Raw genomic sequence first — 17,478 nt, 5'->3', positions numbered from 1 at the left:
TAGGTAGTAAGAGGTCAAAACCAGTGAAATATTTTTGGTTTAAGTATTAATGTGATCCTTGCAACAGCCTGGTATCTTGCAACCAAGGTTGACAGTTCACAGAAATGTTCAAACTAAGTATTTGTAGGCTCAAAATATAATATACAGACCAGTCTTTTAATATAGACATGAAATTAATTAAATTGGAAATGGGTGGTGAAAGCAGCCTGAGGAGGAACAAATGTTAATGTATTCCTAATGTTTTGGGGTCACTTCCTATCATTTTCCCAAACAATAAGAAACTTGTAAGAGCAATGAACAATCTGCTGGAAGAACTCAGCAGGTTAAGCAGCACCTGTGGGACAAAAGGAGTTCAAAGTCAAAGTAAATTTATTTTCGAAGTATGTATATGTTACCATGTACTACCTTGAGGTTCATTTTCTACAGGCATTTACAGGAAAATAAAAATATACAATTGAACTTACAAAAATTATACATAAGACTGACAAGCAACTGATGTGTCAAAGAAGACAACTTTTGCATGTGTATATAATTATATATTTAATACTAAGAACATGACACACAAACTCTTCTCGGGCTTCCAGCTGGATTCAGGTGATGATTTTAACTGATGTTTCGATGACAAACTCCGCTCCCTTCATCAGGGATGAAGCCAAGGCATGTCTAGTCTGGTGTTATATATACTAAACTCCTGACGTCCATCCCTCCAGATTGGTTGGTCCTTAACCAATCAGGTTTCCACTGTCCCACCTTGTTTAAAATCATATTCCAGTTCTTACTTAGAGCAATACGTTTCTCTGATTCTAGGATTGAATGGCTTGTCATGTAAAGAACGTTTGATGGCTTTGGGCCTGTACTCACTAGTGTTCAGAAGAATGAGGGGTGACCTCATTGAAACCTATTGAATAGTGAAAGGCCTTGATAAGAGTGGATGTGGAGAGGATGTTTCCTATGGTAGGAGAGTCTAAGACCTGAGGACACAGCCTCAGAATAGAAGGGTGTTCTTTTAGAACGGAGATGAGGAATTTATTTAGACAGACAGTGGTGAATCTGTGGAACTCTTTGCCATAAGCAGCTGTGGAGGCCAAGTCTTTATGTATGTTTAAGTCAGATGTTGATAGATTCTTGATTGGTCAGGGCATGAAAGGATACGGACAGAAGTTTGGAGATTGGGGCTAAGAGGAAAGTTGGATCAGCCATGATGAAATAGCGGAACAAACTCAGTGGGCCAAATGGCCCAAATCTACTCCTATATCATATTTTGTATCTCTTCGTCTTTGTTGAAATTCTTATTCTCTAGTTTTATTTTGATGGCTTCCTTCACCAGGTGGTCCCAAAAGCCTTTGGCACAGCAGAGTAGTTTTGTGCTGTCAAAGTCAATCTTGTGATTATTGCATATGCAATGTTCTGCTACCGCCGATTTCTCCGGTAACCTAAATGGATAGACCTTGTATGCTCCTTGATGCCAGTTTCTACCTTGCACCCTGTCCGGCTGATACACGCTGCTCCACACTCACATGGAATCCTGAAAATACAAGGTCATCTTTAACCTGCATAAACTAGGATTTGTGCTTCCTTTTGGGTTTATGGATGGTACTTATCCAGTATTTCTTCAGAATCCTGGCAGTTCTTCCAGAAACTGTGGAAATATAGGGAACACAGATGGTAGTGATGGCTTCCTCCTCATTGTCAGGTTTCCTGGTTTTCCCTTTGGCCCTTTTAAGGGCCCAATGGAATTCCTTCGCCTTGTGGCCACTCTGTAGGAATATTGTGCATAATTGTGTTATTTCCTTGTGGAGACTCTTCAGGTCCAAAATAGGTTTTGCACTGTTAATCAAAGTAGAAAGAACCCGCTGTACTTTGGGAGACATGATGGTGGCTTTTATTGTTGAGTTATAAGTCCATGTGAGTGGGCTTCTGATAGACGCCATGCCTGAGGCTGCCATTCAACAAAGATGAAGGCCTCAGTCTAAGAACTAGAATATGATTTTAAATAAGATGAGAGAGTGTAGACAGTGGGACAGTTGATGACTAACCAATCAGGAGGGACGGACATCGGGAGTTGAGTATATATACCAACGGACTAGACATGCCTAGGCATCATCCCTGATGTAGGTGGCAAAGTTTGTCATCGAAAGGTGAGTTAAAACCGACACCTGAAACTGGCTGGAAGCCCGAGAAGAGTTTTGAAAGCACTTGAGAATGTGAGTTGTGGAGTCCTTGAATGTAGATTGTGGAATCAGTTCAGAATTGCAGTGAGTGAAGTTAACCATGCTGGTTCTGGGGCCTGATGGTCTTGGACTTCGGCTCCTGTATCTCCTGCCTGGTAGTAGTGAGAAGAGAGCATATGTAGAAGTGTCTTCATAAAGTTCATGACAACTATAGTATATTCATTCTGGTCCACTGATGAGTCCTTGAATACGGCCTAGTCCACCACCGTGGACTTGAAGCAGTCTGTAGCCACTTTGCCTCCCTTGACTACCTCTTATCTCTGATGCTGTCCTCTTTAGTCTCTGCCCATAATGCAGGCAGGGGGAGGACAGCTAGATGCTCAGATTTCCCGAGGGTTGGAACAATAAGTATTCTTGATAGTAGTGCAGCAGTGGTCGAGAATGTTGGGTCCTCTGGTGCTGCAGGTGATATGCTGATAGAAGTTGGGGAGAGATTGCTTCAAGTTGGTCTGACTGAAATGTGCCAGAGTACATCAAGTATTGAGTGCATCAAGTTGTTAGCTTTTTGCATCATTCCCTTTCCTCCCACAGTTGCTGTTGAACCTGAGTTCCTCCAGCAGGTTGTTTGTTGCTCCATATTCCAGTATTTGCAGTTTCTTGTATCTCTTGTAACAGACGTTTTTCAACACACTTTGATATTTCTGCACTCTTGTGTGAAGACATATAAACTTATGTTAGTTCAACTTATAACTGAAGAATACACAATAATTTTCTTTACATAAAATTGTTTATATAATGAAAATGGTTTGTTTCTTTAAAGAAAGTTGTTTTTGTGTTGCTTTTAAGTTTGGCTGGGAAGTTGAAGTGTAGTTTTACCTCTTGGGTGTGGACTAATCTCAAGTTCTTCTTTGCCTCTCTCGAGCCCTGATCTGTGGATTTCAATGTAAAAGAGAGTAATCTCCTGTTTTGTGGTTTACACAGTCCCTGTCTACTGTTTTTTTTTGCTGTTTAGTGTTCCCTAACCACAACATTAGCTTCCAGTACAGGTATCTCCTAGATGCTCAAGAGGTAAAGGTTGGTGGGGGAGAGGGGATGTAAAACTGAGATATTCTGCTTTTTCTTGTACTTGGATTGATAAGTAGTTTGATTGTGAGTTTGTAATAATACAAATTTTTAAATGGTGCTGCTTAATTTATTTTCTACTTACATTTAAATTCAATCTCAAGAAAATTTAGTTTAATCTGAATATATGTGCTAATGATGGATTTTTCTCATTTGCAGCCTGTTCAGAGAGAAAAGAATTTTCAGACAGATAAGGATGGCAGTCAGATTTTCAAGGGACATCGGTAATGAACTGTTTCTTAACTATTTATATTAGAATTGCAGCTTACTATAAGTGAACTCCAATAAAAACATTTTAGTGGAGATTGTCTTTGTTACGCTAAGGGAATTTCAGCCATTTTCACTTAGGACAAGGTAGAATAAATCTTAAATGTAAGATGGTGCTGGAGAGTGGATAATTTAAAAAAAATAATAGCTCACTTCTCTTCCTTGTAAGTAAAGTGTATATTTTATTTGTATTTTGTGCCTTGTGTTGCATTTCTAAGTTATCTATTTTTCAAAAAATAATAATTTGTTTTTAATGACTAACACCAAGACCATACTAAATTTTCACATAACGGATAAATTAATCTGGATAATAATGAACCACATTTTTTTTTATTAAGGAAAGTACTTTGATACTTTACTATTCCTTGTCCTTCCACAGCCCTTAGTACCTTGCCCTGGGTGGAGAGCTGCTATTGGAAATTTGGTAATGTTAAAATATTTTAGACTACTAATAAAATTGCTTGTTATTTCCTTTGAGCCACAAGTGTATTACAACTTTCACCACTCCTATCCACCAGGAACATCTGCTTTGGTATGTCCCCTTGAAGGATAGTTTTGCCAATGTACTGTCTTGTCATGGTACTTAAATTATTTTAACAGAATAGCAAAGTGAAGTATGGAGAAGGAGACGTCGGTTTAATATTGCATGAAACCATTTATAAATTCCAACTTTATTCAATCATGACCCTCATCATCCAGGACATGCCCTCTTCTGATTGCTACCATCAGAAGGTGGTACATGGTCCTTAAGGCACACACTGAAGGGACAGCTTCTTCCCCTCCACCGTCAGGTTTCTGAATGGACGGTGAAATCATGAACACTATATTTTCCTCTCTTTTTGTACTACTTATTTATTTCTTTTATATACTGATTGTAATTTATAGTTTATTATTATGTATTGCAATCTACCCCTGCTGCAAAACAAAATATTTCACACCAAGTACCAGTGATATTAAACCTAATTCTAATTCTAAGTTGCTGGAGAAACTGGTTATAGTGAAATTATTTATCACTCCAAGCAGACATTCTCCTTGAGGCCCTCTCAGTACAGTCTCCCAAACTCAAAGTATATCAATATTTTATTTTCTTAAGGACAGTAGTGACAATAAGTGATTCAATACAATTTCAATAACTACATGTTTTCTTGACTATTTTACATCTGACAAACTGTTCTATTGAAGCACACACTTATAATGGGAATACACTGTTACTGCCAAAATACCTCTGAATATTCTAACACCTTTGCTTGTTCAAAGAAATTCACGCAGATAGCCTAAAAGCTTCTGTGAGGACAGAAAACCGCACACCCAAGATTAATGTTGTGAGAGTTGATAAGAGTACGAACATATCCCAATTCAATTATTGATAGATCAAATATACCTATAATCATGTTTGACATGGTAAGCGACAAAATTTAGTCTGGCCTGGCAGCCCTCCTTGATCTCTTGAAGAAAGGTGCAAAATAACTTAGCTGTAGGTGCCCTGTTTGATTTAAGCCAATTAATTATTTACCTTTTGGTCAATTAACATAGACCTTTATAGGTTTTCTGTTTGGCTCATGCAGACAAGAAAATCTCATGGTCATTTCAAGCTACAGACCTTATCTTGAGTAGCCAGCCCCCTGCTGTAGACCAGGTGCTTGTTCTCTGCGGACACCTTTTAATTTCAAAACTGATTTGTGCTTTTACTTTTACATTTAAACAAGTTTTATTTTTGTAGACTGGTTGCTTCTTATTTGTACTAATGCCTGCTGACCCTATGCCATAACCTCTAAAGATGTCCCTAGTAGGTGCATCATGATAGCCCTTAAGAGCAAAAAAACTGGAATCAGAATCAGGTTTATTATCACTAACATATGTTGTGACGTTTCCACAATTCTACATTCTAAATGCTTTGATTATTATACCTTAGAAGTATAATGATCAGAATCTGCTGCATGGATGTTGCCCATCCTATACATCTCAATTTATTTCTCTATTGCTGCTGGGACAACCTGTAGCAAAAATGTCCCTTGAATGAATGACAAGTGTTTGTGCCTATGGACTTGAGGCAAAGTTGTCCAAACTTCTGCGGACTGGTGTAGAGTTGCTGTTGTTTTCATGCACTTACCAGACTGCTGAATGGTGAGCATTTGCAGGGTTATCAAATTGCATACAAATCTCATTCAATATCATGCACAAAATTCTGCTCACAAGGCCTTTGAAAATACTGAAACAGGCTGTAATCTGTGGGGTGGGGTCTGATACAGGGATAATCAAAGACTGTCACTGTACCATGGCTATTCACTCACCAGATATGCAGTCAGGATGCGCTTTTAAAAAATTACTCAACCTGACACTATCCTAAGCCCCAACCCACAATCTAGCCATACTTGCTGATTATATCCTGGGCCTAAAACACATCCAGTGCTCACTCCCCCATCAGCGAGCCAAACCATCCATTACTCCTCCAATGATGGTCGGCATCCCCTAAAACATCTCCTCCACCTTCCCCACTCCCGCCCCCAGACATACACCTTCCCACACCATTCACTCCATCATCTCATTCCTGCAGAATTCTTTTATAGAAGTAGTTCCAAATCAATTGTTTCTCCAACTCTTTGCCAATTTCTTTGCTCTCGTCCCACCACTCTGCCTCCTCTCCTTCTCCCACTTCTCAAACTAGGTGCAGACTTTTGTTCAGTGTGGCAAATTGAACAATTTCCTTTCTCCATGCTCCTCTTTAACCCAATTTATTACAATGGTCAGCTGATGAACTCTCAAGGTAAAGAAGGTAAAGAGTATATTATAATAATTTCCTTTGATATTCTTTATTTCATACTAAATGGAATAGATCTGCACATTTTATTATCACCTCCTTCCCATTTCCACTCCTTCATTCCTGGCTCAAATATGTTGACTCTTGTTTAGAATCTTCAATTAATGTCAAATAAAATTGCCAGTGAAGGCCAACATGTCCATGCTTTAATTTGTTGCTTGAAGGAAAGCACCTGCGACTCATCACTCACTGCTGCATTAGCATGGCATATAGGTTACCTTCAAGTTCTGGATAGTGGTTCTGACTTCGAACCTTTTGATTAAGATGAGTGTCGAATCTACTAAGTCAAGTTAGCACCTGTAATTCCAATATAAACATGAAAAAATATAAAACAGAATGTAACTAACTAATATATTGTTATTTAAGTCATGTTATCATCTTTAAGAGTGTATTAGTTTCACTGCATTCAACTGGTCAGCATCTATAATCAGCCCTTTGGTAACCCACTATTTCAAATAAAAGTTCAGGAGAAATTTCAGCTTAATTGTTCCTTATCTGCACTGTTCTGCAGTAATGTCAAACATAACACAGAAGCATCTTGAACTTCCCTGTATCTAAGGTATCACACTATCACAGCTAAACTGTTAAGCCATGGCAAGCTCAAAAGACAGAAACTGGCATTTGGAGAAGTGTTTTATTTTATTTTATTTAGAGATACAGCACGAACAGGTCCTTCCAGCCCATTGAGCTGCACCTATTTAACACTAGCCTAATCACAGTACAATTTACAATGACCGATTAACCTATTAATCAGTATGCCTTTTCACTGTGGGAGGTCACTGGAGTACCTGGGGGGAACCACACAGTCATAGGGAGAACATACAAATTCCTTCCAGTTAGTGCCAGAATTGAACTCCGGAATGCCCAGAGCTGTTATAGCCTCACACTAACCACTAAGCTAGCATGGCACCCTGTCATAAAATTATTTCAACATTTTGAATTGTCTCCTAATTGTTGCCTAGATGAAACAGATGAATGTGCAGTAGTTCAGACAGGTTCACAAGTTTTGAAATATTTGCAATTTTTTTTTCAGTGGTGAGGGCTTCCAGCTCGCTTGCTTCCTCTGTTTGCTAAGCTCTTTCCTGTCAAGCTCTTCTCCAGTGACATCTCCCCCTTCCCATTATTGTTTACCTCATCCTTTCTGCCCCTTTCCCAGAACACATTTACTGTACCATTGGCTCTGTCTCTTGCCTTTTTCACTATCCCTTCCCTTTTCACTTTTCTTCTCACCACAACCTTTGACATTTAACAAGTGACTTCTACAAAAGAATAATGTAAGAAACAAGAGCAGAAGTAGACCATTTGGCCCTTACAAGCTGCACTGCCATTTAGTAGAATTATGATGAATTGGATCTTGGCTTCAGCACAAGTTTTCCATACTTACTGACTCCCTTGTAGTTCAAATATCTGTCTATGTCCATCAATGCTTTAAATACATGCAATGACTACCTCCTTACTCTCTGGGTAGAAAAGTCCAGAGAACCTTTACTCTCTGAAAGAATAAATTAATTTCCTCATGTTCATCTTAAATGGGTAATGTTTATTCTAAAGCAGTGGTTCCCAAAGGGGCATTAAAGATAAACGAAGTGGTGTGTGGGGGGATGCTTGTTAGCAAGGGGTGACAGCTGAAGGATTACAGACTTAATTTAATAAATTATTATAAGTATTTGTTCAAAAGCAATGTGACACATCGGTACTTGGCATATTATGAGAAATCTGGACTGAAGAAATAGTTATTTCCAGGCCTGGCTGTTGCATTATTGTCATTCATTACTGTAGTGCAGTGTTAGCTAGTACGATTCCCAAACTCTAACCATTCAGTGACGCAATTCCTATGATTAGGGTATGGTGTTCAATGGGGGCGAAAGTTCAGAATCTGTCCTTTTGGATGGATTTGACTGTGTTTCTCTAGCCCTAGGCCCAGTGGAGGTACTGGTATCCTACTTTATTGTTATTAACAAAAATGGGGGAAGCAGACCAAACAAAAAAGAACTTTTGACAGTATAGTGTGGAGTATCTGAAATATGAATTCGTACTAGCACCAAGAAACCAATGTGTCTTTTACATGAAAAGGTTTTTTCAAATGAGGCAAAGAAACCATCTAGACTCAATAAACATTTGAAGAGAAATGTACTCTAATAAAGCAAATAAAACCCAGCTTATTTTAAATCACCGTGGAAACTTTCATGTTTACTGGCACTTCAAAACAAAACAGTGATGGTTTGTGTGCTTCGTACAACATTTCATTGCTCATTGCTAAATCTGGAGAGGCCAATACAATTGGAGAGGATCTGATTCTGCCAGCAATAAGGGAGGTCCTGATACATTTTAGCATAAGTCACCAGACCAAGTAATTAAACTGATTCTGCACAGCAGCAACTCTGTTCAAAGACAAATAGGTGAACTGTCTGAGAATGTGGAAGCCATATTGTACAACATACAGAATTTTATCTTATAATATTATTATGAAACTTAGGAAAGCTCCATTTGATAAGATTAGGGTAGATTGGGAACAGGAATTGGGGTTTACCATTTCCGTGGATGACTGGGGGCAGATTTTACAATTAGTCAATACTTCCTCTATCTGTGCTAAACATTCCCTAATTCAATTTAAAGTTGTTCATAGAGCACATATGTCCAAAGATAAGTTAGCGCGCTTTTATTCTCATATTAATCCTTTTTGTGATAGATGTCCGGGGCAGATAGCCTCTTTAACTCATATGTTTTGGTCTTGCCCTACTTTGGAAACTTTTTGGAGAGACATTTTTAATATTATTTCTAAGGTATTGAATATAGATATCTCTCCTCACCCTATTACTGCTATCTTTGGACTACCTAAAATTTCCAGTAATCTCTCCCCTTCAGCCCGTAGAATGATTGCATTTCTTACTTTAATGGCAAAAAGATGTATCTTACAACATTGGAAAGAGCTTAATGCTCCAACTACCTTTTTTTGGTTTTCTCAGACGATATTATGCTTGAATCTGGAGAAAATTAGAAGCAATCTTTATGACTCCTCATTTAAATTTGAACAGACTTGGAGATCTTTCATTCAATATTTTCATTTAATGTAATATATACCCTTCTTGTTTTTTTTTACTGTTTTTAATGGAGGTCGGGATTGAGGACATGATTTTAAGTTTAACTCTGTTTGGTTTCAAGTTAGCCCATTGCTTTGCTTTGCTTTTAGTTAGTTGCACGGTGGGTTTTTTTGGGGGGTTTTTTTTTTCCTTTTCTCTATTGATATATATATAAAATTAGTATACTATTATGTTACCTTGGTATGTTATGTTTAAATTACATTGTTTGTAGTATTTTTTTTGTATTAATATCTTCTGTAATTTTATTATATTCTAACAGTGTATTAGTGTCTATATGGCTTACCTTTTTGTATACTTATTTAATAAAAAGATTTAAAAAGAAAAGAAAAAGAATTTTATCTGCAGTTAGATGAGTCAACTTTGCTAAACAATGAATCTTTGTTTCTTGGTTATGTTAGCTTCACGAAAGATGAAAGCACGGTTCAAGAGTTGTTATTCTAAGGGAACTAGAAACAGATACAAAGGGGAGTCAATATTTCAGACTGTTGAGCAATTTTTTAGAAGGAATGACATTTCGTTCACCAATATTCTTGCGTGTGCAACAGATGGAGGTATCATCAATGTCAGGATGCCACTGTGGGGTTATTACTTTCTTAAAAAAAGCTGTACCTAACATACTTACCATTCACTGTGTAGTTCACAGCCGACATTCGCAGGGCATTATGGTAGTGTAGAGGTTAACACAGCGTGAACCTCAGTGCATTCCGGATTTCAGAAATCAATTCTGGCGCTGTTCTGTAAGGAGTCTATATGTCCTCCCTGTGGAACATGTGAGTTTTCCACTGGTGCTCCTGTTTCCTCCCAGAGTTCAAAGACGTACTGGATAGGTTAATTGGTCATTGTAAATTATCCCTTGATTCGGTTAGGGTCAATCAGGTTTGCTGGGGCGGCATGGCTCAAAGGACCAGAAGGGCCTACTGTGCACTGAATCACTAAATAAACATCTTGTCACAAAAGACCTACAGTTGCAGGAAAAAGTTTGTGAATCCTATGTAATTCCCTGGTTTTCTGCATTAATTACTCATAAAATGTGGACTGGTCTTCATCTAAGTCACAATAATAGACAAACACAATCTGTCTAAACTAATAACACACAGACAATTGCACTTTTCATGTCTTTATTGAAACATTGTTTAATCATTCACAATCCAGGCTGGAAAAAGAAAGTGGGGCCAGCTGGTGGGGCAATGACATCGGCGTCGGACCTGGGAGTGGAGGTTCCCGAGTTCGAAACTAGTCGGGTCTGCCCCCGAGTAGGCTTTGCATCCGTGCCGGGTTGAGTGTCGAGAACGCAACTTGACCTTGTAAAATAAAGGGAAAATACTGTGAAAATGTGTGTGTGAGGAGTGGCGTATCACAGTCTCTCTCGCTTTGTGCCTTGTAAAAGCCATGAAAAAGACATCACGGATGCACACACGGACACGCAGACGCACACGAACAGACTCGCACGCACGCAGGCACACGCCAAAAAAAGGAAAAAGAATGTGAACTCTTGTATTTAAAAACTGGTAGAACCTCGTTTAGTAGCAATAACCTCCACCAAATGTTTCCTGTAGCTGCTGATCTGATGTGATTTTAGACCATTCCTCCATACAAAACCGTTTCAGGTCCTCAGTATTTTTGGGATACCTTGCATGAACAGCCCTTTTCGGGTCATGCCACAGCATCTCCATTGGGTTAAGGTATGGACTTGACCATTTCAAAACACAAATTTTCTCTTTTGTAAACCATTCTGTTGTTGGTTTACTCTTGTGTTCCGGATCATTGTCTAGTTGCATGATCTAACTTAAGGTGATGGACCGTTACCCTGACATTCTCCTGTAAAATGTCTTGACACAATTTTGAATTCATTGATATTTCAATATAACTATTGACTAACCTACTTGAATACAGGGTAATGAAATTGTTTTTATGAATAGATATAATGTAATTGGTAGTTTTTTAAAATCTTTTTTGACCTTTTATATATACTTCCTTGTACTCTATGTAGAAACTAATAAAAATATAGAAAAAGAAAAGAACTCAATGATTGCAAGCTGTCCAGGCCCTGAGGCAGCAAAGCAGCCCCCAACCATGATGCTTCTTCCACCATGCTTCACAGCTGGGATAAGGTTTTGATGTTGGTGTGCAGTTCTCTTTTTCTTCCAAACGTAGCGGTGTGCATTTCTGCCAAAAAGTTCAACTTTTGACTCATCTGTCCACAGAACATTGTTCCAGAAGTATTATGGAACATCCAGGGTGGCTTTTGGGAAATTGAGAAGTGCAATTTTTTTGGAAAGCAGTGGTTCCCTCCATGGTGTCCTTACACGAATATCATTCTTGTTCAGTGTTTTTCTTATAATGGACACGTGAACAGAGACTTTTGTAAGTTCTAGAGATTTCTGCAGGTCTTTTGCTGTTACCCCTGGGTTCTTTTTCACCTCCTTCAGCATTGCACGTTATGCTCTTGGTGTGATCTTCGCAGGATGCCCACTCCTAGGGAGAGTAGCAACAGTACTGAGCTTCCTCCATTTGTAGAGGATTTCTCATACTGTGGGCTGATGAGCACTCAGGTCTTTAGAAATGCTTTTGTAGCATTTTCCAGTTTCATTCATCTCTGCAACTCTTCTAAGGTCCTCTGAATGTTACTTTGATTGAGGCATGGTGACAATGAACAGATATTCCTCTTGAGAAGAGTAGGCTCTGTCAGTAACCTGACTGTGTGTCTTCTTTATAGGGCAAGGCACCTCCAAATCTCACACCTCCAATCTTATCTCATTGATTGGAACACCTGACTCCAAATAGCTTGTCAAAAACATATTAGCTAGAGGTTCACATACTTTTTTGAACCTAGACTGATTGTTTAAATGGTGTACTTGATACTGATGAGAAGTGCAATTGTTTTTGTGTTATTAGTTTAGGCAGATTGTATTTGTCTATTATTGTGACTTCGATGAAGATTAGACCACATTTTATGTGTAATTAATGCAGAAAACCAGATGATTGCGAAGGGTTCACAAACTTTGTCTTGCAACTAAGTGATTGGCTGCACAAATCATTAAATACTGTTATCACAGCAGTAAATCAAATCAAGTCCCATGTTCTGAATTCCCGACTATTTCAAGAGCTTTGTATTGAGAATGATGAACAGTTTGAATGCTTGCTGTTGCACAAAGAAGTCAGATGGCTGTCTGTAAGAATCTGCCTGAGATGGCTTTATGTGCTTGTTGAAACTGAAAAAAATTCCTTGAAGTCTTGAATGCTTCATTCAGTAATCAGCTCAAGAATACTAGGCATGACATTGCTTATTTGTCAGAACTATTCACAAAATTTAATGAAATCAGACTTCAATTGCAAGGAAAGTATGTGAATATTATCAAAGTCAAATCAATCATCTCCAGATTTCTATCCAAGTTAACCCTATTCAAATGCATCATTGGCCATCACGACCTTTTCCAATTTCTGAGCCTCTTAAGTTGGAAGAGAAAGAAAGAATACCAGATAATGATCTTCAAGTAGAGTGTGCCCACCTGGGTGAGCAGCATAAAGACATGTCAGAGAGATTTCAGGATCTTCTCTTGATCCAAATTGCAGAACAGGTAATAAGTCTATTCCTGAATACTTATAATGAGGAATTAACAGGAAAGATGGAGGAAGAACTGATCTCTCTATGAAATGTCTTTGAGCTGAAGCTGAGGATTAAACAAAACACCCTTTTGGTTGCAGAAAGAAATCTCTGAATTGTATCCTACTCTGTGGAAAAAGGTCATGACGTTCCTTATTGCCTTTCCAACATCATGTTTAGTGGAGCGCGGTTTTGGTGCCGTCGCCCAATTTCTTTCAAAGCAATGAAACAGACTGCAAATTACTGAATGTGGGGATTTGTAACTCCTGAGTGACATTCAGCCTGATGTTGAGATACTGATATCACTGCATCAAGCCCATCCATCTCCTTGAAAGGTGAAAAGGCAATGAAGCAGTGAGTAGCCTGGACTACTAATGTATGCTCTAAAATCATTGATGAAAATTGTTTTTACTGTAATTAAAGAAGGTTTAAATAGATTTGAATATTTTTTGCAATTATTTGTCACTTCTTTGGATTTGCAGTTCTTATTTTCTTTCTCTATTTTAAATAATGGGTGGAAAGAGAGGTGGGGGGGGGCTAACAGTGGGGATGTGGTCGAGGACCCTAAGGGGCGATAACCCAAAGGAGTTTTGGAACTTCTGATCTAATAGCTCCCTATTTCCAGATGTACTATACTTATTAGTGGAAATATCCCCTCAGTCTTCATCTTGTCAATCCCCGTCAGATTCTTGTATGTCCCAATAAAAGGAATAGGAATAACCTTCTCAGGCTATCTACGTGTATCAGCCTATTTTCCCCAGTTATCAAAATAGTAAATCTTTTCTGCATTTCCTCTAATGTTCTTCTTTAAATATAGAGACCAAAATTGAACATGGTACTCTGGGTTCATTTTTGCCAGCAAAGTTATATAAGAACTTTCTTCTCTAATATTTCACTAGACTGTTTTCTACATGCTAATTTTCCAACTCATTTAACTTACCTATATCTCTCTTTGAAGGCTTTTTATGTCCTCCGCAGAACTGAGTAATTCACTTATCCTTGTATCATCAACGAATTTGGCTATAGCATCCCTATCCTGAGGTCTTCATTTTAATTTCCAGGGACTATACATTAACTAGGAAGATGATTAGTGAGGGTTTGGGGCCCTTATGGCCCTGCACTTCAGAATAACCTACAGCCCGCACTGGCAGCCATGTTTTCTGAGGCAACAGAGACCTCTTGTGAGCTTCCAGCTGGTTCTGAGTCTCCCAGTTAGATCATTAATTCTCACTATAAACTGTATACCTATTCCTCTCTCCTCATAAAAAGGTATTTAGTACCTTTTCAATTTTTCGCCTTAGTAGAAAATTTGCTGTGTTGTTCATGTAATCTTTACATTGACTTATTTTAATCTCTGCTTTTCTTTGGCCCACCTTTCTCCTGTGTTTTCTTGTCACAACCCCACCCCCCACTCTTCCTTCACCTATTCAACAATCAGAGTTTGCTTGCCTTCGTTGGAGTGGCACCATGCCCTTAATTTCTCCTCTCTCAGTTTAAAACCCAAAGAAGGGGAAATATTATCCATGATTTTTATTTAGAAGTTACATTTGTGTCTGAAAAGTACAAGATGATTCAAATCTCCAACAAGTGAGAGTCTAACCACAGATCTTTAATCCTCAGTGTCATTCTCATCACTAAGCCGACCTACATGTTGAAGGTTACCTCTGTATAACTCTACTGAGCACAGAAAAACTGACTATAACAGCAACTGAGAAACTGGATATTGTGCAGTGACCTGACCTACCCTCTTGACACTGCAGGTCCTTCCACTATCTACTATGTACAAGACACAAACCTGATAGAATACTTTCCAGTTGCCTGATGGGTGCAGACCCACCAATATTCAATAAGTTTGACTCCCACTGTAGATTGGGACCCCATCCATGACAGAAACAATCATCTCCTTTACCACTGAATCACCCTAGCTACAGCACTTACTAGCTAGAGCAGGCATCAAACTCTCAATCTCGACCATCATAAGCAAAGGATTCAAGTGCCTGAAACACCACCACTTACAATGTTGTTTTCCCAAGTTGTTCCAAAGGATCAATAATATATTTACAATACACACAAAATGCTGGTGGAGCTTATCAGGTCAGGCAGCATCTATGGAAATGCATAGATAGTTGACATTTTGGGCTGAGACCTTTCTTCAGGATTGGATAGGAAGGGGGAAGACTCCAGAAGAAAAAGGTGGAGGGTGGGCAAGGAGGACCAGCTCGAAGCTGACAGGTGAGGTCAGGTGGGTGGAAACTGTTAAAGGACTGGAGAAGAAGGAATCTGATAGGAGAGGAGAGTGGACCATGGAAGAAAGGGAAGAAGGAAGGGCGCCAGAGAGATACCTGATATAAATTGGAAGACTGCTCTGTCGAGCACCCCTATTGGAACATTATTCCATTGCGATACAGATACACGTGAGTTATGCTTCTCCCTCTCAAGTTACAGTATGAATTCAATCATATTATGATCACTGCCTCCTAAGGTTTCCTTTACGTTGAGTTCCCTAATAAGATCTGGGTTATAGCCAATCTAAGATAGCCTTTCCCCTGAGTAGGCTCAAGCACAGGCTGCTCTAAAAAAAAATCTCATAGGCATTCAACAAATTCCCTCTCTTACGATCCGACACCAACCTGATTCTCCCAATGCATATTGAAGTCCCCCGTTACAATTATGTCATTACCCTTATTACATGCCTTTTCCAGCTCCCTTTGCAATCTCAATCCCACATCTTGGCTACTATTTGGAGGCCTATATATGTTTCCCATAATGGTCTTTTAATCTTTGCAATTTCTTAACTCCACCCACAAAGATTCAACATTCTCTGACCCTCTATCACCTCTTTACAAAGATGTAATTCCATCTCTTATCAACAGAACCACACCACTGCCTATGCCTTCCTGCCTGTCCTTTTGATACAAAGTATATTCTTTGATGTTAAGCTCCCAACCATGGCCATCTTTCAGCCACAACTCAGTGATGCCTACAATGTCATACTGACAGGTCTCTTATTGTGCTATGAGTTCGTCCACCTTATTCCGAATTCTACATGCATTTAAATACAGTACCTTCAGTCCCGCATTCTTCGCCCTTTTGAATTTTGCCTCTGTGGTACAATTTAACTTTTTGCTCTGCCTGCATTTGTACCCAGTCATTGGCTTGTCCTTCCTTACCTTAATGTTACACCCGTCATCTACTTATAAACCTGCCAGCTCATCCTCAGTTCTATCATCCTGGTACCCATCCCGCTCCCATATTAGTTTAAGCTACTCGCAACAGCTTTAGTAAATCTGTCTCGGATTGGACCCCCTCGGATTCAAGTGCAACTCATCCCTTTCGTATGGTCCCACTGACCCAGAAGTGGTGCCAATTATCCAGAAATACGAATCCCTGTCCCTCTTCGATTCCTCAGCCACATATTTATCTGCCACCTCATTCTATTCCTATCCACTCCTGATGAAGGGTCTCAGCCTGAAACATCGACATCTATTCATTTCCATGGATGCTGCTTGACCTGCTGAGTTCCTCTAGCATGTTGTGTGTTTTGCTGTGGAGTTCCAGCATCTGCAGAATTTCTTGTGAATATATTTCTAAATCAGTTCCATTGTGATTTGGAAATACTACTGTTGTTCCTTTGTCATTACCAACACCATGTGGGAGCATCTTCACCAGGAAGGCTACAGATTTTTGAGAGCAGTTTCTCACAACCTTTTCAGAGTGAGTAAGGATACACACTTAATGCTGGCCTAGCTAGTGTCAGGTCGTTCTCGAAAAATGACTAAAGAAGATTCTTGTTAGCTGTTAGTGAAAACCTTATGCAAATAATTGCAAATGAAGGGTGTTAACAAGGGTTACCCCTTAGTAACAATAACCAGTGGGGCACAGAGAATCTGTATTTACAGACAAGTACCTTTACTGTCTCAGCTAACAAGCAGATGAATTCACAAACCAAGTACCTGTGTATACACCTGCTAGGTTTCCCTGACTCTTCTGAATAGTCAAAGAATAGAAAAGGCACTACCCAGGCAAAGGAGTGTACATTGGCCAGGCGTTCCCTGTAGTCCCGCTGTATTCTCCACGTGTCCGATGTCGGGTCGCTCACACCTGTATCTGTGATTCACATTCGAAGCCTCTCATTTTTATACACTTTCCTTACCAGATCAAATGTTGCATTTCAGTCTCATTGGCTCAAGGTCATCTGACTGACCTATGTCACCTTATTGGCTTTGGACAAAGCCAGCATCCATTTATTACCCTCTTCCGCAAGTGAAAGCAGATAATTTATGGCTCTTTGTTCTAAATCAGTTACCAAAGCACTAAGCAGCTCCAATCACTCAGGGCAGACACAGACCTGCTTGTTATATCATACTAAAAACACCTCTCAAATAACTTCATGTT

General features: G+C 39.2%; 1 protein-coding gene across 1 annotated transcript in view; it reads left to right on the top strand.

Annotated features, from left to right (window-relative positions):
* The window catches only part of wdr18 (WD repeat domain 18), a 209,751-nt gene that overhangs the window by 139,316 nt on the left and 52,957 nt on the right, over nt 1-17,478 (top strand). The window contains exon 6 of the mRNA XM_063032491.1: nt 3,453-3,517. Coding sequence (XP_062888561.1) covers nt 3,453-3,517 — 65 coding nt within the window. The remainder of the gene's footprint in view (nt 1-3,452; nt 3,518-17,478) is intronic.

This window comes from Mobula hypostoma, chromosome 24, assembly GCF_963921235.1.
Source record: "Mobula hypostoma chromosome 24, sMobHyp1.1, whole genome shotgun sequence".
Classification (NCBI taxonomy): Eukaryota; Metazoa; Chordata; class Chondrichthyes; order Myliobatiformes; family Myliobatidae; genus Mobula; species Mobula hypostoma.
This window is presented reverse-complemented; position numbering and strand designations above follow the sequence as displayed.